The 10,544-nt window shown below is 37.7% G+C and overlaps 1 protein-coding gene across 1 annotated transcript in view; it reads left to right on the top strand.

Moving 5' to 3' along the window:
• Positions 1-10,544, top strand: part of ORC5 (origin recognition complex subunit 5) — an 81,554-nt gene that overhangs the window by 26,696 nt on the left and 44,314 nt on the right. Inside the window, exons 7-8 of the mRNA XM_006140795.3 lie at positions 9,763-9,811; positions 9,898-9,988. Of these exons, the coding sequence (XP_006140857.1) occupies positions 9,763-9,811; positions 9,898-9,988 (140 nt within the window). The remainder of the gene's footprint in view (positions 1-9,762; positions 9,812-9,897; positions 9,989-10,544) is intronic.

The following is a 10,544-nucleotide window of genomic DNA, read 5'->3' as shown; positions in this document are numbered from 1 at the left end:
GGAGGAGAAGTGATTGCGGCGTGGCCATCCCCCCTGGGGGGTGATTTCCTGCTTTCTATCTCTCTGTCTCTCTCTGTCTGTCTGGCCTAAGGGATGAGATTAGTGGTTAACATCAACCAGTTATGATCACTTGATACTTAGGTCATATTTAGGAACATGGTGTTTGATGTCTAGGACACCTCTTCCTCTTCTTTCAGCAATTATGGCTAGGAGTTCAATTTGAAAGTCTTGTTTTGTGTTTCTGCACCATTGTTTTATGAGGCTGACTATCCATGAACTTTCTGAATATTTCTTATATGTTGTTTGGTCTCGCACCTATATTTAACTGATCATCAGGAGTGGGAGAATAATTAAAATGAAGAGCTCATTGAGGCCAGGAGGTGGTATAGTGGTTAGGGTGTTGGACTCCTGCATGGCTGACTGCAGTTTGATTCCCAGATGCAGTGCCTTGAAAATAACACAAGGTGTGTGTGTGCATGCCCAAAACTACAAGAGGAGAATGGAGGAGAAGGGACTGCAGTGTGGTTATCTCTCTTGGGGCAAGGGGTGATTTTCCTGTTTTCCTGTCTCTGTGTGTGTGTGTCTCTCTCTGGTGAGCACACATGCCCTATTGCAAAATAAAAAAAGAGCTCATGGTAAATGGCATGGCTAAATAACAATGCTCACTTAACGGGAAACTTAAACAAAAGGAAATTGACATGCTCAAAACATACTAGAAAAGTTTGTGCTCCTATTTACAAGGGGTCATCCAGAAGTTAATGGAAAATAAGTGTCATGAATAAAGTATACATGGATTTCAAAATTTATTTGCACCAAAAACCCATAATTTAATTCCATTTTCTCTTGAGCTTTCAAAGTACTCTTGGGTTGCAAAAGACCTGAACATTTTGGAACTAGATTTAAAGTACTAGTGTTACTTTCTCATTAATTTTATTGTATTGGGCCAGTAGATGGCATAGGGGTTACATTGCTGGACTCCCACATGACCTACCGTGGTTCTACTCTTGGACCTGGTGACTTGAAAATCACGTTGGGCACGTGTGTGTGCATGCCCAAGATCCTGGGAGGAGAATGAGTAAGAGATTGTGGCATGGCCATCTGTCCTGGGGGATGATTTCTTACTTTCCCTCTCACTGTCTCTCTTTCTCTCCCGGGGTACACATGCCCTAAGGCAAAAACCTCTGGGGCAGAGGGGAGGAATTGTAACTGTGTGTTTCTACAGTATGAGATTTCTAGCAGGATAAAAATATAAAGTTAGGACTCTGAACATGTGATACTGTAAAAAGAGCTTGAGATATAATAGAAGAGAAATAAAAGCACCAAAGTTATAGAAGAAAACCTCTTCAAAAGGGAAAATAGCAAAGTAAGGATTGGAATCAGGTGATGATTATCATGAAATAATTTAATGAGTTCTCTTCATTTTAGAAAAATGAACATTTTCTAGTTCAGTGATTGTTTACTAACTACTTCCTATTATTTTTCTAGTTGATTTACTTAATAGGCAAAAATAAAAATTATCCTTATTTTTTCACACTTGATATTATTTTTTCTAGTTATAAGGTTCTTGAGATTTTCTTTGTCTTTTTTTGTCTTAAGCAAAATTTAGTAATTCTTTTTAAGAATATAGATTCCTTTTTTTTTTAAACTTTGGTGTTAAAATATGTATTACCTTTTTGGAATCATTTCTATTCAAAACACTTCTGACACCAATATGTACATTTTTTTCCCCCAGCAACCTATTCTCTAATTGTTCAGATTCCAAGTGATTGTCCTAGAATTTGGTTCCAGTTAGTCTACCAGTTAGTGCTCACTCCACAGGCCCAGGTTATGGACTCAGTCCTGTAAGACCACTTCTGTTTCACATGCAAGTCACAAGTCCCAGGTTTCTACATATACTTCTGAACACTGGTTGTGGACCCTCTCCTCAGGTTCAGTAACTTGCTAAAATGGCTGATAGAACTCAGGAAAGTGTTTTACTTATGATACCCATTTTGTTGTAATGGATATGATTAAGGATACAAATGAACAGCCAGATGAAGGTGGACATAGGGCAAGATCTAGAGTGGTCTCAAGCACAGGAGCTTCTGCCCTGTGGGCTTGAGGAAAGCCACCTTCCTTAGTATGTGAATGCATTGACCAACCTGGAAGCTCTCTGAATCCCATCATTTAGGGGGTTTATGGAGGTTTCATTATATAGCCTTGATCAGTGAAATCATTGGCTGTCGAACTCATTCTCTAGCCCTTCTCCGTTCCCAAGAGGTCAGGAGGTCTCCTCTCCTTGAGGTCTTTAATCATTTGTTTTGTTCCTTTGGCTACCAGTGCCTAAACTGAAGCTATCTAAGGGGTATCAAGAGTCACCTCATTTGTATAATCTCAGGTATGTTTGGAGGACTTATTAATAATTAAAGATGTTTCTCTTAACCGTATCACTCAGGAAATTTCAAGGGTTTTAGAAACTCTGAAAGGCAATTGGGATGAAGACCAAATATATATTTCTTACTTTGTCACAAAGATCACACTTCTCTATTCTAATTTTTTCGCAGTTTTAACTATACCTTAATTTTTGTTGAGCCTATGTATTTTTTTGTTTTTAACATTTGTTATAAAATGCTAGGATGTTGTGTTAATCATAAGTTAATTTGTGTCCTGTGAACAGGGAACCTTCAAAAGATTCTGTCTCATGATCATCCTCCAGAATATTCAGCTGATTTCTATGCTGCTTACATTAACATTCTTCTTGGAGTTTTCTACACTGTTTGTCGGGATCTGAAAGAGCTGAGACATCTAGTGAGTGAGCATCTTGCTTTAAATAACGTACTTAAAGTATTTTTCTGTGTGAAAATGATATCAGATAGACTAGAAGCTGAACATTTATTCTGCAAATTTAGATATGGCCTTTGAGGCTAATATATACCATAAGAAGGTAGGTGATTGTGGGTTAGTATAAACTTTGACCTAATCAGAAAACTTCCATTCATCTTTAGTGATGTCTTTTCACTGTACCTTAGGGTTATAGGTTTTTTTTGTTTTGTTTTGTTCTGTTTTTTGCCTTTTTTTTTTCCTCTTAACTGCAGAAAATGTAGAATTCCATTACAATAAAGATGAAGAACAACAGAGTATAAAAACTTAAGCAACTTTATATCTCTATTAATTTTTGTAACAATTTTTTTTTCAGGCTTCATATATATAGTGGTTGTGATCTAGAATCTAGATGGATTTCACCATGGCCAGAACTTTATATTTCAAGGAAAAGAAAATATAAAGGAAGAAAAATACTATATTTAAATATGGTATTTGAAAACCTCCTTTGGGTTTAAACATGATGGAGAAATGGAGGTGAAGGGATTGCTGCATAACCAAGCCATTTTGGGGAGTCCCTTCTCTCTTTCTCTCTGTACAGCACACACACCCTTTGGCAATAAAGAAAAAAAAGGTCCTTTGAGTTTCACTGAACAATAATTTAGTGATAGGGTTACAGAGTTTTTAAAAATTTTAATATTTTATTTATAAATTAAAGTGCAGTTTGAGTCTTTACTGCTACTGGTAACACTAATAAGTCATTAAAATCATTTCTATGGATTGGGGAAAAGTAACATGCTGTTCTTATTTTTTCTTTGTATAGAACATAGGAGAGTAAAGATACTGCTTTTCCCTTTTTCCTTTACATGGATACCATCAGTTTCAAAGTGTATAAGTGGCATATGTCTAAGGTTTAATAACATTACCTGCAAAAGATTATTTTCAGACATTTTTTTCATGTGTGTGCTTTTAGATTTGATTCTAAGTATTTTCGGAGGCTGGCTCTGTAGGTACCAGGAGACAGGAGAAAGTAAAGTACTACTTCGAATATTTACTTAGGTTCATTTGCTTTGACAATCCTTATGATATTTCAAGAAATACTAATTATATATATTTTTAAGTTTCATTTCTTTCTTCCATGAGTGAGGGAAGAGAGAGAGAGAGATAGGCACCCCTAGTGTTCTTCATACTGTGACTCACCTCGACCTCTCTAAGCATCTTAGGTGAGTTTAGAGAGGTCTCAAGATGTGAAACTAGAACCTTCTCATGTGAGCCAACCCTGTAGAATGCTGCATTATTGCTGTACCCCTGTTGTGCTACTTTTTAGTCCCCCTAATTACAGTTTTTAACAAGATCAATTGATAAGTTATTTTTATACTCATAAATATCAAATAAAGAATAGTTTATTTGCTAAATCATAGTTTTGTGGTATTTTTCCTTCCTTTTTTATTTTTGAGAGGGTTTATTTTTTTATTTTTTTTCTTTTTTTGCTATAGAGCATGTTTGCTTGCCAAAAAGACAGAGAGAGGCAGAGAGACAGAAAGCGAGAAAACTCCCCACGGGGGGGTAGCCAGGCCACGATCCCTTCTTGTCCATTCTCCTCTCGGGATCTTGGGCTTGCATGCACACATGCCCAGTGTGAGTTTAAGCTCCTGGGTCCAGGACTCAAACTGTGGTTGACCACATGGGAGTCCAGCGACATAGCCATTACGCCAACTGCTGGCCCCTAATTTTGCGTTTTTTTAAACATCTGTCACACATTAAATTTATTGTTTTTAAATTTTTTCTTCCAAATTTACTTAGAAATTACTTAGAGAAATATGTTTAGCTAAGCTTACTGGTCTTTTTAAATATCACCTCCTTCAGAATTTCAGCTTATTTTTGAATTTCAATCTGTCTTTAGGATATATATTTTAAGAGGACGGGTTTGACCTAATTTCTTGGTTTGTTTGAAAGCAGAATTTTCTCTAACTAGTCACAGTAGATTTGAGGCATAATTTAACTGTCTGTAAAATGAGGATAGCAGTAATGTCTGCTTCAGAAGATCCTTTGGAAGATTAAATGAGTTAATGCACATTGAACACTTCGAATGGTAAGATCTAGCACATAGAAAGGTCTTGTTGCTTAAAAAATTCCTATAAATTAACATTAATGCAAATGTTCTCAGTTTTGATTTTTGATCGTCCATTGTTTAAGAAATGGAAAGTAGAGTGTGTGTTTTTAGTGAGATGAAAGTCTAGGGAGCTGTCTTAGAATTCTGCTTGCTATCCTGTAAATATATCAGATTATAAGATTATATTGTAACAAATAATTTCAGATACATTAATGAAGACTTTCTGGATATCTCACTCAGGAAAAGTTGGAAAACTTCCTAATTTGCCTGTCCTAGCTTTTGCAACTGCTTAGTATTCGTAATAGTTTTGCCTCTTATAGTATTTTTTTTTTTTTTCAAAATAAGAGGAATATTCAGAATGTTTCACTTGACTCAGGTTTTGATGAAATGACATCTTTATTGAGTTAGAAATAAATTCCCAGAACATCTCATAGATTGATGATCATAAATTCAGGCAGTGGAATTTCTTTGTGCCCATAGACAGATTATACTTAGCTTCTATGTCCTCATCTGACAAATGGGCGTAATAAAAGTGCAGTCATCAGTAATGAGTGTCATAATTAGTTCTTGACAGTTATGCTGCCTCTGCTGCTGTTTATGAGCATGAGTCTTCACTGAGCACATAATGATTTCTTTTTTTTTTTAAGAGAGAGAAATTTTTGCTGTAGGGTATGTGTGCTTGTCAGAGAGAGACAGAGACAGAAAATAAGAAGTCACCCCCCAGGGTGGATGGCCATACTGCAATCCCTTCTCTTCTCTTCTCTCGAGATTTTGGGCACTCAAGCACATGTGCTTAGTGTGAATTTCAAACCGCTGGGTCTGGGATTTGAACCATGGTTGGCCTTGCGGGAAGTCCAGTAGCATAACCATCATGTCATCTGCTGGTCCTCACAGTGATTTCTTAATAAAGTTAGGCCTCTGTTCTATTGCTTTTATTTTCATTAATGTAATTAATTTTAAGGGAAGGAGAGTGGGAGAGGGGAAGAGTACAGGGACAGAAATTTGGAGGAAAATGGAGAAGTAAGACATTTGTGGGACACAGGCATGGATTGTTACCTGTTGATGATGTGTATTGTATTCTTAACTCACCTGATGTGTGGCAAATGTTATGTTGGGTAAATTCTTTTTATAATCTAAATGATGTATAGTGATTAAGTGTATAAATAATAACAGGTAAATAATAATAAAATTTTAAAAAGAGTAAACTACATATTGGAAAGCCAAAGAATAATGGGGAGATGAATGGAGCAATGTACAGTGGTAGTGAAAATTCATAATACCAAAAAAGTCATCCAAAAGTTATTTCTCTTGGGACCAGCAGTTAGCGTAATGGCTATGTCGCTGGATTCCCACGTAGTCGACCGCGGTTCGTGTCCCAGACCCGGTGGCTTAAAAAACTCACGCCGGGCGCGTGTGCGTGCGTGCCCAAGATCCCGAGAGGAGAATGGAGGAGAAGGGATTGCGGCGTGGCCATCCCCCCTGGGGGGTGATTTCCTGCTTTCTATCTCTCTGTCTCTCTCTGTCTGTCTGGCGAGCGCACGCGCCCTATAGCAAAAACCTCTCAAAAAAAAAAAAAAAAGTTATTTCTCTTAAGTTTTAGAATAATTCTTCTGATAGGGACCAGCAGTTAGCGTAATGGCTATGTCGCTGGGCTCCCACATAGTCAACCGCGGTTCACGTCCCGGACCTGATGGCTTAAAACTCATGCCGGGTGTGTGTGCGTGCATGCCCAAGATCCTGAGAGGAGAATGGAGGAGAAGGGATTGCGGCGTGGCCATCCCCCCTGGGGGGTGATTTCCTGCTTTCTATCTCTCTGTCTCTCTCTGTCTGTCTGGCGAGCGCACGCGCCCTATAGCAAAAACCTCTAAAAAAAAAAAAAAAGAATAATTCTTATGATTTTATTAGCAGTCATTTATTTTCTTTCTTTGGATATTTGGGGAGACAGTTTGCAATACTTAGGGCTTGAATTTAGATTTTGCTATAGATAATCCCAATGTAGAGAAGTTAAAATTGCTTATATTTGAGAATTAATGTAGTGGTAGTGAGTGTGATATTATAGAGCACATTTGAATGTTAATAGCTGAAGTTGTGAGAAGTATTTTGTATTTGCACAGATATTTTTGTTTGTAAAGTTCCACTTATTTAGATACAGAGATTGTATTTGCATTAGATGTACTCATTATGGTCATATAATTTTGTACATTCAAACACATGGGGAAATACTACTTTTCCTCTTACAACAATTTATTAAAGTAAAATTACAAAATAGTTTTATATTCATTTATCTTTTTTTGGAGAGGTTTTTGCTATAGGGCACATGCGCTCGCCAGAAAGACAGAGACAGACAGAGAGAAAGCAAGATGGCCACGCTGCAATCCTTTCTCCTCCATTCTCCTTTCGGGATCTTGGGCATGCATGCACACACGCCCAGCGTGAGTTTAAGCCACTGGGTCCAGGACTTGAACCACGGTTGGCTTCATGGGAGTTCAGCGACATAGCCATTACACTAACTGCTGGTCCCAAAATAGTTTTATTTTTAAATCATGCCTTTATTGCCTTTTTTTAACTGCTGTTAATGAATTATTAAACATACATTGTAAAGTTTAGACCCCCCCCAAAAAAGCAATGAATTATTATTATTATTTTCTGGAGAGGTTTTTGCTACAGGGCACATGCACTTCCCAGAAAGACACAGAGAGAGACAGAGAGACGGAAGGTGAGAAATTCCCCCCCCCCCAGCCCCCCCAGGGCCGATGGCCACACCGTGATCCCTTCTCCATTCTTTTCTAGGGATCTTGGGCATGCATGCATATGTGCCCAGTGTGAGTTTAAGCCACTGGTCTGGGACTTGAACCGTGGCCGACTACATGGAAGTCCAGCGACATAGCCATTATGCCATCTGGTGGTCTTCAAAAGCAGTGTATTTTTAATTAGCTAAGTTATGATTACTACTATGGTAGCTTAGTGTTAAAATCAAGTACTTAGATTTTTTTTTTTTTTGGAAAGAGATTTTTCACTATAGGGCGTGTGCGCTTGCCAGACAGACAGAGAGAGATAGAGAGACAGAAAGTGAGAAATCACCCCCCAGGGGGGATGGTCACGCCGCAATCCCTTCTCCTCCATTCTCCTCTCAGGATCTTAGGCACGCACGCACACGCGCCCAGCGTGAGTTTTAAGCCACCGGGTCTGGGACGCGAACCGCAGTGGACTACGTGGGAGTCCAGCGACATAGCCATTACGCTGGTTCCCCAAATCAGGTACTTAGATTTGAACATCTTTTTCTTAAAGAATTATTTCTTTTATTTATTTATTTATTTTAATTTGACCAGAGAGGAACAGAACAAGAGGGAGCAAGAGAAAAAGGGAAAGTGACCACAAGGTCTGGGACTCAAACTGCAGTTGGCCAAATTGGAGTCCAACGCCCTTAACCACCATGCTACCTGCTGGCCCCAGATCTGAAAATCTTAATATTAAGATATGAAGATTGACTTAAATAAAATTTTGTTCTCCTCACTACGCTTAATATTAGCAAAATTTGGAAGATTTTTCTGCCTTAAACAATTGCTTTTTATGAAATGAAGTAAGACAAACTATTTCAAGGATTTCGTTTTTAGTTCTTTGCTGTTTTCTTAATCTAAGGTTATGTAGTTGAACCTTTATATACATTTTTCCTCTAGGTATTGAACTTTTTTTTTTTTTGAGAGTCTTTTTTTGCCATAGGGCGTGTGCGCTCGCCCGAAAGAAAGATAGAAAGCAAGAAATCACCCCCTAGGGGTGATGGCCATGCCACAGTCCCTTCTCCATTCTCCTCTCAGGATCTTGGGCACGCACGCACACGCGCCTGGCATGAATTTAAGCCACCGGGTCTGGGACTCAAATTGCGGTCGGCTACATGGGAGTTCAGTGACATAACCATTACACTAACTGCTGGTCCCTAGACCTTGAATTATTTCAATACAAACTAGTTGGGACCAAATTAATAATAAAAAAATGACAATAGTACCTTTTACCAATTTGTTTAAACTACCCCACAGTAGACTTCATGGAAAACTCTTAACTAGTTATGGCTAGTTAGTGCTCTTCATACTTTAGAGTATGTTAGAATTTCTACATAAATTGATAAAAACATTGATACCTGGCTTTCATCCTCAGAGATTCTGATTTAATATTCCTGGGCTGGGGCCAAGAACTGCATTTATAATGATCTCAGTAGTTCTACCCAACTAAATACTGAACTGGGTCATGTTTACTTTATGAGAATGCCAGTCTTTGTAAAACAATTCTTTCAGTTTGAGGTATTTCTGCTAATATTATATGGCCTCATATGACATAACTATGACCCAGAAGTACAAATTAAGCCTAGTAATATATATATATATATATATTATCCAAAGGCTAGTATTTTAGGCAAGAGTTAGCCAATTAAAGAATATTTTGGGGGCCAGCAGGTGGTATGGTGGTTAAGGTGCTGGATTCGCACATGATAAACTCCAATTCAATCTTGGATATCACAGCTTGAAAAATCACACTGAGCACGTGTGTGGATGTGCCCAAAATCCCAGGAGGAGAATGGAGAAGGGATTTTGGTGTGGCCCTCTGTCCTGGTGGATTTCTCATTGTCCCTCTCTAAATCTCTCTCTGTCTGTCTCTGGCAAGAGCATGTGCTAAAACAAACAAAGTATGTTGTGCTATCATTGATGTATTTGCTGTTTTATTTTTGTAGCAAGTCGTAGTTAACATTTTACTTAAGCAGCAAAATTGCCTGAATTGTAATACAAATTTTACTTGAAAAATAAATTCCTAATTATGCTAGATCAATGCTTCTTATCATCTGTTTTGTTTATTTACAGGCAGTACTTAATTTTCCTAAATACTGTGAACCTGTGGTTAAAGGAGAAGGTAACTGTGTAATTTTACTTAATATTTCTCTTGAGATAAATTTTTATAAGATCTAAATTATTGAAATTTTATCTTTTTTGGGGCAGCAAGTGAACGTGATACCCGCAAACTGTGGAGAAATATTGAACCTCATTTGAAGAAAGCTATGCAGACTGTTTATCTCAGGGAAATATCAAGGTAATCTTTTTCTCAATTTAATGTGTACTATTTCCATATCTTTACTTGGGATTTTTACTGTATTAAAGTATACTTGTTTTCTTCTACCTTCTTCACATCAGGCAAAAGGTTATGGAACTCTTATATTGGCTCTTTTTTATTTGGGGAAGGACAGTTTTTATTTTTAAGTTTATTTCTTTGATGAGCCAGAGAACCAAAGAGAGAAAGACAGGCAAACTGAACCCTTTGAGTTCTGATACTATGATCCACCCTGAGCCTTCAGCCAGCCCCTGATCATGGGTAAGTACATACATGGCATATTAGGGAAGTCTCCAGACTTGAGCTTAGAACTTTTCCATGCGCAGTTACCTTGCAGTGTGTTGTATTGGGTTGTCAGAAAGGTCATGATGTATTTTTTCCATGTTTCTCTATGCAAAAATGCTTCATGACTTTTTCGACAACCTAATATTTTGCTGCTATGACACTGTCCAACGCCAATTTTTAATCAATTTATAACACAGTTTGAAGCAGCTGCTTTTTTTTTTTTTTTTTTTTTTATTTTCCTTTGGGGACATTA

Source organism: Tupaia chinensis, unplaced genomic scaffold (assembly GCF_000334495.1).
Source record: "Tupaia chinensis unplaced genomic scaffold, TupChi_1.0 Scaffold000044_1, whole genome shotgun sequence".
In the NCBI taxonomy this organism is placed as follows: Eukaryota; Metazoa; Chordata; class Mammalia; order Scandentia; family Tupaiidae; genus Tupaia; species Tupaia belangeri.
This window is presented reverse-complemented; position numbering and strand designations above follow the sequence as displayed.